Below are 13250 nucleotides of genomic sequence, written 5' to 3' on the forward strand. Positions count from 1 at the left end.
AAATCATTTCAATCATTTCTTAAAGAGCCAAGAGGACAGGAATGGCTGATTGCCCATGCTTTCTTCCATGCTACTCTGTACCTTTCTCTGGTGGTTGAAAGTGGCCTACTCAAGGGTTGTTGAAATTCACAATGCTCGTTGGGACATTACATTTTTGATTTTGGCTGTATACTTAAGATGATAGAAAGATATTTTGGTGATTAATTAATTGTGGCTTGTAAAAGGGAGATCTACACTTATAATACCTGCTAGATTTATGACTAGGTGTTTTTAGTTTTAGTTTAGTTTTTAGATCCCTAAAAAGATGTGGACTAAATTTAGGGTGTAATCAGCCAATGAGAAAGCCAAGTATATCTGTGAAATATTTGTGAAATTATGTGTGTGTGTGTGTGTGTGTGTGTGTGTGTGAGTGTGTGTGTTGTAGAATTTGATGGGAGCATATATAGATTGAATAAAATGGGGCCCAGAATTAATCCCTGAGGATTCCAGGTTACAGCTCTCCTGTCAGATTCATAACTCCCAATCCTGACAAAATAATAAATAAATACTTACTAAATAATACTTTCTAAATAAATCCCAAATAATTGGAGGACAGTTCCTGATAGCCTTATTCAGTTTTCCTGCCAAAAGTACTTTTTGCTCTACAGTGTCAAATGTAGCACCAAGATCTAGTAATACTTACGAGCCAGTATAGGGGCTTTTATAATTTAGTACCTTAATTAGGGCAGTCTCTTTGCTATGGTGTGGGCAGAAACCTGATTGGAAATTGTGAAGATGACAAATTACATTTAAAAATTTGTTTAGTTGATTATACACTACTTTCTCTATTATGTCACTTATAAAAGAAAGATCTGAGACAGTGCTATAGTTGTTAAGTAATGAAACATCAAGAGTTTTCATTTTCAACAGTAGCCTAATTGCATCGGTTTTCAGTCATTTATGGAATATGGCTGAATAGGCATAATACATTAACTTGTTGAAGCAGATCAGCAGTTACAGATTTAAATTTGTTTTTGATAAAGTCATTTATTAGTATCAAGACAATATGCAGATGGTTTAAGATGGTTTAAGTATTTTAAGGTCATTTATATTAATAACTGGTTTGTTCTGGGGTGGCATTGCATTGTCTCATTATTTGACGGTGAGGTATTGATCGTATAATCACAGTATAATCACAAATTCATTACTGGAGAGGAGATATGTGATTATCTGCTTTAGGGCATTGTTAGCTTTTCTTCCATGACAAACAGAATGTGGGTATTTTTCATGTTTCCATCAACTTAGAGAGAAGAAACTGTCTAGCTCCACCTAACACAAGATTAAAGTAGAAAGGTTTTGTTTATAGGTGTTGTAGTTGATTAAAGTAGAAAGGCTTTGTATATAGGTGTTGTAATTGATTGTTTGTTGTTTCTCCACTTATACCCAGCTGTTCTGTACTCTCTTTATCATGACGTTTCTCCTTGGAGCTTTCTGTTTAACCTTAGTCATTGTAGGTTTTAACAGGGCAAAAGCATCCATGACAATTAAAATGTTCAAGTTGAAGTGATCTAGGAGACATCAGTGGAGTCTGATCTTGTGGATGGTGACACAGCTGTAGTCTTTATGAATTTATCACATGTACTCTCATTTATGTACATTTTTTGAAACAAAGCATAGCTGGACTAAGGCTCTAGAAAGATCAGTATGTCAAAGAAAACACAAAAAATTCCAAATCCTTAACAATAATGTAAGAAATGTTGATAAACTTAGAAATGAGTAAATCTAGAATCTGGTTCTGCAGGTCACCAATATGCAATATGAACATTTCAAATAAAATAGAAAGTTCTTTGGTGTTATGTGGACTTTAAAATCATCACTTATGATAAAACTTGTCAGTCACAGGAAATGTTACAGTATTTCAAAAAAGTCATCGATGAACTTTGCACAATATTTTGAAGATCTGCAAATTATTAAAAGAAGGATTCTATAAGCATGTTTTCAACATAAAATGCAAGTATTGAAAAGACCCTGACCCTGTTCATCCCCAAGACATAATACCCTAACCCTGAGCCTGTTCATCACCAAGACATAATACCCTAACCCTGAGCCTGTTCATCACCAAGACATAATACCCTAACCCTGAGCCTGTTCATCACCAAGACATAATACCCTAACCCTGACCCTGTTCATCTCTAATACATAATACCCTAACCCTGACCCTGTTCATCACCAAGACATAATACCCTAACCCTGACCCTGTTCATCACCAAGACATAATACCCTAATCCTGACCCTGTTCATCACCAAGACATAATACCCTAATCCTGACCCTGTTCATCACCAAGACATAATACCCTAACCCTGACCCTGTTCATCTCTAATACATAATACCCTAACCCTGACCCTGTTCATCACCAAGACATAATACTCTAATCCTGACCCTGTTCATCACCAAGACATAATACCCTAATCCTGACCCTGTTGATCACCAAGACATAATACCCTAATCCTGACCCTGTTGATCACCAAGACATAATACTCTAATCCTGACCCTGTTCATCACCAAGACATAATACCCTAACCCTGACCCTGTTCATCCCCAAGACATAATACCCTAACCCTGAGCCTGTTCATCACCAAGACATAATACCCTAACCCTGACCCTGTTCATCTCTAATACATAATACCCTAACCCTGACCCTGTTCATCACCAAGACATAATACTCTAATCCTGACCCTGTTCATCACCAAGACATAATACCCTAATCCTGACCCTGTTCATCACCAAGACATTATACCCTAACCCTGACCCTGTTCATCACCAAGACATAATACCCTAACCCTGACCCTGTTCATCACAAAGATGTAATACCCTAACCCTGACCCTGTTCATCACCAAGACATAACACCCTAACCCTGACCCTGTTCATCACCAAGACATAATACCCTAACCCTGACCCTGTTCATCACCAAGACATAATACCCTAATCCTGACCCTGTTCATCACCAAGACATAATACCCTAATCCTGACCCTGTTCATCACCAAGACATAATACCCTAACCCTGAGCCTGTTCTTCACCAAGACATAATGCCCTAACCCTGACCCTGTTCATTGAGAGCAGATACAGTACTGCCTTCTGCTAACCTCTTTTCAGAAAGGCACATTAAAATTATTTTATATGAGTTTATACGGTCCTTTACTAGAAACGATTTGCTAGCCAAAGACCTGGTTGTCTCTGGTTGGAAGTGACATATTTATACTGTTTAATGAATGTCATGAACGTCATGCCACAGATATCAGACTAGCAGAATGTCAGGCCGTAGTCTGCACCCTTACACTAGTATTTGATGATTGTCATTGTTCAGACACATATCATGGACACAATGTATATCAAGTTATGAAACTCCTAGCATTTCTACCTAGGTCCCCTATTCCTCTATAATGAGCAAGAAGTGCCATGTTGATTGCAGTGTCAACATTTTAAAACAGACAATATTTAAGAAATTTGATGGATTGCTGTTTTTCTGTTGTTGTTGTTGTTGTTTTGTTTCATTTCTTTTTAGAGTGATCAACTCATAGTGCTGCTAAATACGACATTTGTAGCAGTAGGGCTGGTGTTCCTGAGCTTGGCTCTGTTGACCTTTGCCATTTTCCGTGGGAACCCGAGAGTGACAAACCCTGCTCTGATCAACCTGTGTATAAGCCTACTGCTGGCTCACCTCCTCTTCCTGCTCACACAACACTTCCTGCAGTACATACAACCCAAACAGGTGAGCACAATTATCCACATAGACTGTAAAATATTATTTATGTTTCAGATTTTAAAAAACAAGTAACCCAGCAACCTTACAGTTTTTGAGTAATTGTACCTCAAAAAGTTAACAGACCAATAATTTAGATATAAATTATGTTCACTTTCTACTTTAAGTTTACTTAATTTTTGGTAGCCTGATTACTTTCTTTTTTGAGTTTAGAGTTTCATAATGTGATTTCAACAGTTTACATAACAATGTGATATATATATATATATATATATATATATATATATATATATATATATATATATATATATATATATATATATATATAGATAAACTGGAAACACAAATTATAATAGCATTGTTTTGTAATTATTCTCTCTCTCTCTCTCTCTCTCTCTCTCTCTCTCTCTCTCTCAGCTGGTGTGTGCACTGTTGGCAGGTGTTCTGCACTTCCTCTTTCTCTCTGCGTTTGTGTGGATGTTCATTGAGGCTGTGCTTCTCTTTATCACTGTAAAGAGCCTATCAAAGATCAGATCAAAGCAGAAGGAGGCACTTATAATGAGGTGTTTGATTGTGATTGGATATGGGAGTTCTTTGATTGTGGTGGGCATGTCTGCAGCACTGGGGCCTAATGGATATGGAAGTGACAAGTGAGTGTGGAGAGCATTTGGAGGAAGTTTAATCAGGTTGAGGAGGAGAGAGTTAAATATGGTACCTTTATCTAGTCAGGTCTACTGATGTGTTTTCATAGTAAGAACATCAGACAGCTGTTTCTGTTGTCTGTTCTTTCCTCTGTAGATGCTGGCTTAAGGAGGACAGGGGTTTCATCTGGAGTTTCCTGGGTCCAGTTTATTTCATTCTTGCAGTAAGTGCTGATGAACTGATTCCACAATGGCCTTTAAATGATGGAGCATTTATTATGCTTTCTGAAGCCTCTCCCCCTCCCTGATAACCTTATTATTCACAGTCCCTCAAGATCTAAGTATTAACTAGATTAGGGTTTGGTACATGTGCCAAAGTAGTGGTTAATTATTTAGTTTGATAAAATGATAGCAAGTACTACATCTAAATGTATTTCATGGACATGCTTTGCAGCTTTAAGCTTTTAACCCCACACAGTCCAGGGGACATTGCAGACGATCAAGATGCTCATTCCACCTGAAAACAAAAACGAGTAATCTGTCTGCCTTAAGATTTTGAAATGCAATTCGAACTTTAATTATAAAACAGAATATAAAACATATCATTTTGTTAACCTAGTATTGAAGGCACAGTTAACTCCAAAATACAAGGCAACCAGGTACCTACTTTTTCAAGCTAAAACCAATCTTTTGGTTTACAATCAGGAACCTTTTCAGGTCAACATTCCCTGAATATGTATCACATGTTTCTAATTTTCACCTCACCCTTAAATACTGTTTACTTCCTGTAATGAGTCCCATAGGAACAGGCGAGAGGTACAGGGGTGCGGTTTATTAAATGAGGAAAAACACAATCACTGAGGGCAAAATGAACAGGGGCAAGGGGAACACGTAGAGGTAGAACAACACATGAACCAGACAAATGGAAAAGCAAGAGTGACGACAATGTAGCGAGTGGAATTTAAACACCACAGAACAAAGCAGACTTCCCAACATAACCAACCACCTGGGAGCCAAAAATACAGGGCTTCAATAATCAGGACCACTAGGCACTAAACAGACTCAGGTGAACGTGAGAACTGGGAGAACCAAAACAAGGACTGGAATCAAGGAACAGATGAGAGGCGGAGAAAGTGAAACTAAGGAGCGGAACGAGGGAGTACAGGAAAAGAGACGACAGGGAAACCCTGACAACAGGGACACCAGGAGGGTGGCCATTCGTGACACTTCCATTCCTTCATAGTGCGGTATTGCCACTGAGCATACTGGGTGGTTTGTCCCAGTTTGCCCTTTTGACTTTTTCAATGTCTTTTTTGCTCAATGGCTTTTCAACTATTTTTTTTTCTCTCTGGATGTCCCCTTGGTTTGTGATTTATCTTGTGCCAGTCCTGACTTCCCATTGGGCTTTGACTATGTGTTTGATTTGACCAATTATCAGTAAAGTTCTACTGACTGATCTTAGCCACAAGCAACTGGCTACTTCTACCATTTTACACAAATTTGAATTGAATCTATTTTGCATTTTCTGTACAATAAAACTATTGAAAATATTTATTTTATTGTAATATTTATTTTAAATAAATCTAAATTCAAAGCTAGCATTGTTCTAAAATTTTGTGATCATCAACTAAACTAGGGATGAACAGTTTTAACCAATACTTTGTACTTACTTTCGCTTTGCCTGAATTAAATAGTCAGTAGCTACTCTTGAATACTGGAGAAAATAATCCTTTTGGTTTGATTAGTGTGATTTGGTTACACTTCTGTAGTATTAACTCAGTAATGTTTCATTGCAATTACAGTGCAACACGATCCTGTTCAGCTTAATCATCTTCAGTATCATGGTCGCTCTGACACGCCTGAACAGTGACGTTTCCCAGATTAAACAGATGAGGTAACAAACCACACATTATTTTGAAGCACATTATATTGTGTATCAAAAATGCATAATTTTATGAATTATTGGAAGGGGGCACTGCCCTATACACATAGGGAAAAACTAATCTAACTAATATCTAATAACTAATACCTGTGAAAAACCGAAGATTTATTAACATCAGTCTCATTTCTCAATTAGTTCATATTTTGTGCAGTGACCAAATACCACTGATTCAAATATACTTGCCAAGTATATTTGATGAAAAAATGTGAAGTTTATTGATTAATGAATAAACAAATTATTGATGTTGTGAGACAGGTGTTATAGGCTACTATAGCAGACTCGGGTGTACAGAATCTCTAATGAATGACAGCTGTGGGATAAATGAAAGGGGAATGAAGAGATAAAGGAAATAAATCAAATACTACTACTAATAATAATAATAAAGAAAACAATAAAAGGAAAGAACACAAATCATAGAGGTAGAACTTTAGTGTAAGCCAGAGAACTGATTAGCTATGGTGCTAACTAAGATAAGACTATCCTACCCAAAGAGCAAACAAATCTAACTACTGGAAGGTTGCCTGAAAGGGAGGATGTCACGCACTGCTCCTTCCCCATAATACAGGTTGTCACGTGGCACGGTCCGCCGCGTGCGGGGAATCCACAGGTGTATTGTTTATCTGTTTAGTAACCGCACCCCCCTGAAATTGCACACATGTGCACAGGCTTTGTCAAGCGTTGCTGGGTCTATTTAAACCCATGTCCACATGAACTTTGTTTGTTGGTCATTGTCGCTACGTAAGTCGTTTAACGTCAACATCCGTCATTGTAACTATTTGCGATAGCCGTAACGTCTGTGTTTGTGTGATCACCTTTGTTAGTGTGTACTTTGCTAAATGTAAAACCGTGTAATCATGTTCACTGTCAATTTTTGTAAGTGGCTGTCGTGTAGTGTGTGTTTCATGTTAATAAATGTCCCACATGATCGAGGAGGTCTGTGCGTCCTGCCCCGCGCACTGCGGCACTCGGGCCAGCAGCGTTACAGAGGAGATTCCTGTTATTATATGGACTAATGAGGGGAGGAAATATTAACCTGGACAGAAATATCGCAGGGTAGTGCAACGTGCTAAACACCTTGAGATAGCATATTAATGGAAAATACAGATATAAGAGCACAGAAGAGAAAGATAGAGAAAGATAGAAAGCATGATTATTACAAACATATTGTACTGTCCTAGTATAATTCATTTAAACAAGCTTCCTATGTCTATTATACTTGAGATGTGGAAGTAATCACTAAGTAACACACGTATAAAGGGTAGTATGCAAACAATAGAATTAAAGGGTTTAGGAATGGATATAATAATTTCATGAAGTTAGCAAATTTAGTGAGAGCGGGTTTCATAACAGTTCGGCGATGATAGCTAGTTCGATCTCACTCAGAATTGAGGTTGTACTGAGAATGTTATGTATATCACAATGCATTGTTGGCCATACATGGTTAATAAGTCCAGATGGGGCAGTCTGTTATAGTCACTGAGAGGCACTATGGATCCATTGTCTTTACAGTCAGTATCAACTATAAAATCTTGTTGTACTCATGGAAATTCAATGACGTTATTATCCATTTATAAATCTGGTCTCGTTGCCATGCTTGCGAGAAAAACTTTCGTATGGGAAAGGTCAAATTCCAAATTCCAATTTTCCTGATCTATGCATTCTGGATTGTGAAGAAATCCTTAAATTCCCAGCAGAGTATTTATGTTCTATCAGTGCCTCAGCCCAGATCTTGGGTCATTAAGTTTTGGGCCACGTGTCCATGCAGAGTAATAAACATTCCTTACAAAGTCGCTTTGAAGACCTGACAAGGCAGTGGAGTGCCCTTTTTAGTAGAGCCAAAAGAGTTCTGGTCAGAGTGGGTTGTGCCAGGGTTGAAAGTCCGGTCAGGCAGTAAAGCAGGGACTAGCATTCCAAAGCATCTTGACCTTCTGTGAGGGGTGTTGGGGTTACCTTAGGTTTAACTGCAGGAGCAAGAGCTGCAGCTCCTACTACATCTCCCCCACTCAGTATGATGGTCAAGACCAAGAAGGCTGCAGGTAGAGGAAGACAGCACATTATATTGTAACATTTGGATATCATATAGTTCATATTTAGAATAAAACAATCAGTAACATTTGACATAGTCACTGTTACAATTACAGTGTAACAATACCATTAATTACAGTATGGCATATTGAGTAGCAATAGTGTAACAATCCCAGCACGTACAGAGATGGAGTTGCTTTTTGTCAGCTGATTGCAGCTTTATTAGAGAAAAAGTGAATTGCACAGACATAATTTAAAGTGAAAGCCAGGGATAAAATCCAGAAATCAGTCAATGAAACAAACAAAACAGATGGAGAACAGGCAAAGAGAGCAATCCAAAAACTGGCAGAGATCCAACAAACCAGAGAAACAAACACTATGACAAATGGCTCCGCGATGTAACATGAGTAAACGAGACTGCACAAAGACAAAATGACCACATGAGGGTTATATACAGAGAGTAACTAGGACAAACAAGACACATGTAATAAAAATAATGTGGAGATACTAACCGGGGGTGGAACCCACAGAAACCAAAACAAGGAAGCACAAGGAAACAAAACCAATAACTAAACAGAGGAGGGAGGGGCGAATGTGACAAATAGTTTGATATTCTGTATATACTCTGTGCTTACGCTGTGCAGACTGATACTTGTTTTCATTATGTATCAGGGGTCTTTTTATACATTTTACTATGTTAATGACACTATAATTAATAGTTAATAGTTTAGTTACTCTGTAGTAGAGGATATTTTAGTAATGGATAAAATTATAAGCTAATAATTGCTCTCTCTCTCTCTCTTTCTTTCTCTATGTCTCTCTGTCTTTAGGACCATTGCATTTAAAACCATAGCCCAGTGTATCATCCTGGGATGTCCCTGGATCCTGGGGCCATTCACAAGCAGCAGTAAGGTGGTGGAGATCCTCTTCCTGGTCCTCAACTCCCAGCAGGGCACCTTCATCTTCCTGGTCCACTGTGTCCTCAACCAAGAGGTCAGTCATCACCTGCTGTGTTTAAGAGACTTGGCTGTCTCACTTACAAATCTGTCACGTGTCACTACAATGCAGCATCCATTTCTTACTTACTCAGAGCTGATTTGATGTCTAGCAGTGGGGAAACCATACACAACTGAATATTCCAGAGAACTGTTCACTTTTTAACGGAGCAAGGAAAAAGACCACAGGAGTTTGTGAGGGGATAGTATTTATTTTTGCCCAGATTATCCTAGTTACAGCTCTGCACCGAATGGAAACATTACTTATCAAATTTGTAGCATCTTTTTAATTCACATCAAGTTCAGTTTATTTAAACTTTATGTTAAGCCAAAGAGTTGCATTCTACTAGATTTATTACCATTTTTCTGGACATGCCACCTAAAATTCCAGGACATTGTAGCCTGCACTCTTTTTTTGTCATTTTCATCCCTCTTTCCTATGAAAATTAAATGTATTACCTCTCATATTTTCTCACAAAAATATGTGTTGACTTCCTCAGTCCATGCCATTCAATCTGTGCTGGTATCCTCCTCTTTTCATGCTGTTGACATACCTTTTCACCAAATTACTTAGACTTATAACACTGTGAAGCAAAAACCTGTCTCTTATATGCTAAATTAGTTTGTCTTAATATTTTGCTTACTTGTAAATCAGTCCAGTGAATACAGAGGGAGGGCTAAAATTTCATCTGATTTCAGATTATGAGTGGCATATATTTGTCAGTCTACTGATAAAACCAGTCTAGTGATGCAACGTAACATGTTGAATGATGTTGCCTGCTCCCTGTCTCATCTATTTCCAGGTCAGACAACAGTACAAGAAGTTGATTGGTGTTTTGTTTATCCCCAGTGAAAGCACCATAACAGAAGTCCAGATGACATGATTACATAATTTGTCTGTGGGTCTTACAAATTCTGTCAGCATTTTATTACATTTTATTATGTGACTGAGAACAAATTCTCATTTAGTCTCCATACACTCAAATTCTCATTTACTCTCCATACAATCAAGCTGTTACATGAAGCATTGAACAGGGAACCTGTGAAACAATATACAGCTTTTGGACATTTTCAAATATTGAAAATAAAATGTTTCACATTAGAAGCAAAAAGTTAAATAATAGTTTAAATAACCTAGATGCTTTTACCCAGAGGACCAATGTAATGTGATTCCCCACTCTGCTATAGGTCTAATATTTCTAAAGTCTGCAATGTTCTCTTATTCTTATAGAAACTTCTTCCACTAGTGTGTCGAGGTGATGGGATTAGTGCAGCACTCTCTTCTCTGTCTTATCCCAAAAGGTCTATTAGCAGTGTACAGCAGGAAGCTAGCAGAATCCTCTCACACTCCCACCAGGATGAGAGTGATCGCAATCTTTTTTTTTAAGTGTGTGTGAAAAGTAATTTTATTGTCTTTGTACAAAATATACATGGTCCCTCCCTGGTATTGTGGTGGATCTGGATATTTTACAGTTTTGATAGTATACAATAGATTATGTGAATAAAGTAAAGCTATACAAGCACATATGTAATTGACACACAACTAAGGTAAGGAGGTATCATCTGTGCATCAGTAAAGCTTCAAAAAGAGTTTTGTAAAGATTTTACAGTGATCATGATCTTCAAAATCTGTTTGCTATCTTTTGTTTAATTGTCTTCATGATCTTGTATGTATATACAAAATATATAATGAGCACTTTCTAGCAAACTTGCCTCTTGCTCCCTCTGTGCTGCCAGCGTCACACTTTACTTAAAGTAGTGAAATAAAATGTATTAATGCTCTTGTTGTTGTTCTTCTTGCTGTTGTATTTCCATATATCATAAATCCATTATGCACCAAAATCTAAAAGATTATATTGTCTATGCATCAGTGCATTGAAAGTAGCTGCCCTCACGCAAGTAATTCAAACCATTCAGCTTCAAATCACTATGTTGACTTTGACACTGAATGTAAAGAAACTTGTGTAAATGTAAAGAGATACAAAACTTTGAAAGGAGGAGAAACATGGAAAAAGGAGATCATGGAGAATACCACATTTCTATACTTAAGTGACATTCAACAACTTAATGTAAATAATGTGTGTTCCTGCTTAGGAGGTGTATTGATTGCTGTTATAAACAAATGAAACACTGTAGTCACTATGCAAATGTAACACACAAGCTCAGAACATATAGACCAAGTGTGAGTTTATTAAGAGCCAGAAGACAGGTTTAAAGTGGCAGACAAAATCCAAAGAACTAATCTAAAAAACAGTAAAAATTCTACAAACAACAACCACTAAGAACTAGGATAGCTCAGAAATGCAAGAAAATCAACAAGACCTCACACAGAACAAAGTGATGGTGTTTCTTTACTACAACAGGTGATGATCATTAATACGGTATAAGTAGGGGAATGCTGATTAATATTGAGGAGCTTGCAGGAGAGGGACTGTCATCTGTGACAGCATCATTCAGTACTTTTCAATAGTTTAGTAATGGTTGATTGGATATGGATTAATCATAGGCCCTGTCTAAATGCTGCTGTTAATAGTGTCATCAACCTGAAAATGCTTTTATTCCCTTCCAATGCTAAACCAATTATTTGTTTTTTGTTTGTTTTTTGGTGAAATATACAAGATTATTTATGTTGGCTTGTCAGGTATTCCCATCCCTGGACATCTCGCTTCCATTGGCGATAGCCTTCCATGTGCTTCTTTGTTTTGGTTTTGCTCTGTTCTGCCTCCTTGTTTAGTCCTCCACCCTGATTGCATTCACCTGAGTCTAGTTATCCCTTGTTGAGTGCTGTTTTTAAGATCTGTGTTTGTTAGTTTGCTTGTTGGATATTGTATGACTTGCTTGGGTTTCATGTTCAGCATACTCTCTGTGTTGCTAGTAGCTACTTTGTTAGTAGCTAGTTTGTCCTGCTGCAAGTAATATATGTCCCAACAATCAGAAACCTTGTTTGGGGAAGACGTGGCGGGACTTCTGCCTTATAAGCAGACCACTTGCAGAAGCAGTGCAGCACAGCCCTGGGGCACTTTGGGGAGATACGTACTTAAATATTTCAAACTAAATGATATTGATACTAACCACCTAACAAATGCATATACTTGTTATTTATTATGGGTACAAAATACATAGCTATACTTTAAGATAACAACAACAATAAAACAACAACAATAAGAGCAACAACAACAACAACAACAACAGTAATAATAATAATAATAATTTTGATGCAGCCCTTTTTACTTGCTGTTTTTAATCTGTTTCAGAACTTGCTGCTGTGTCCTTTGTGATCTATGCAAAATGAGTAAAATCTCCCCTGAAACACACTCCAGTGAGTTATTCATTTCAAACAGAATTCTTTGATAATAACAAATAACTAAATAAATACTTGAAATTTGAGGTAGCCATTTTTTTTTGTTTAGAAAGTTACAAAAGAAGAATAAATAGGATTATTTACTCTTGTAGACATAAAGCACAATTTGAGTTGATGGTTAACCAAATATTTTATAGTAAGTTATTCTAAGTTGTTTTTCTACCTTGTTTCTTGTTTCTTGTGTTTACTTGAGGGAAACTGAATGCGTTGTAAATGGTTGTACACTTATCAGAGTCATCTTTAAAGCTGTGATAGCAAGTAAACCTTTTAAACAAGGTTCTTAGGTCTATACAGCTGGGTGTTTGTGCTCCAAATGCTGCTTCCAGTCTTAATGTAATGCACATATCAGTGTGATGATCAGGACTCACTTGGTACAGTCAGTCAACCTCCTGAAGTTCTGTAAGAGACTTGAGCTCTAGGCGACCACGCAAGAAGAGAAACACATGCAGCTGTTAACTTATATCAAAATGATCTGAGTTCATCTTACAATGTGTGCACAAATATTAGGCAAGATAATATTTTTATCATCTCATAATCTTTTTG

At 37.3% G+C, this 13250-nt stretch overlaps 1 protein-coding gene across 3 annotated transcripts; it reads left to right on the forward strand.

Annotated features, from left to right (window-relative positions):
- Positions 1-3368: 3368 nt before the first annotated feature.
- LOC113579237 (adhesion G protein-coupled receptor E3-like) lies at positions 3369-11122 on the forward strand. Of its 3 annotated transcripts, XM_081709235.1 has the most exons (7): positions 3369-3752; positions 4161-4393; positions 4542-4608; positions 6187-6278; positions 9182-9344; positions 10150-10245; positions 10578-11122. In XM_081709235.1, exons 2-6 carry the CDS (start codon positions 4221-4223, stop codon positions 10228-10230), a joined length of 576 nt encoding a protein of 191 aa, XP_081565361.1. In that variant the 5' UTR covers positions 3369-3752; positions 4161-4220; the 3' UTR covers positions 10231-10245; positions 10578-11122. The 3 variants fall into 3 exon arrangements, with proteins under 3 accessions (XP_081565361.1, XP_081565362.1, XP_081565360.1); XM_081709236.1 differs by having other exon boundaries at positions 4161-4306; positions 10150-11122; XM_081709234.1 differs by having other exon boundaries at positions 3372-3752; positions 10150-11122.
- Positions 11123-13250: the final 2128 nt, after the last annotated feature.

Source organism: Electrophorus electricus, unplaced genomic scaffold (genome assembly GCF_041902795.1).
Source record: "Electrophorus electricus isolate QZ-2024a unplaced genomic scaffold, ASM4190279v1 Scaffold331, whole genome shotgun sequence".
Lineage (NCBI taxonomy): Eukaryota > Metazoa > Chordata > Actinopteri > Gymnotiformes > Gymnotidae > Electrophorus > Electrophorus electricus.

Excerpts from the sequence above, each read along its gene's own strand:
- LOC113579237 (XM_081709235.1), top strand. The coding sequence starts at position 4,221 with ATGTTCATTGAGGCTGTGCTTCTCTTTATCACTGTAAAGAGCCTATCA. Across the intron at positions 4,394-4,541 it reads AATGGATATGGAAGTGACAA|ATGCTGGCTTAAGGAGGACA; the intron begins GTGAGTGTGGAG and ends TTTCCTCTGTAG. Across the intron at positions 4,609-6,186 it reads CAGTTTATTTCATTCTTGCA|TGCAACACGATCCTGTTCAG; the intron begins GTAAGTGCTGAT and ends TTGCAATTACAG.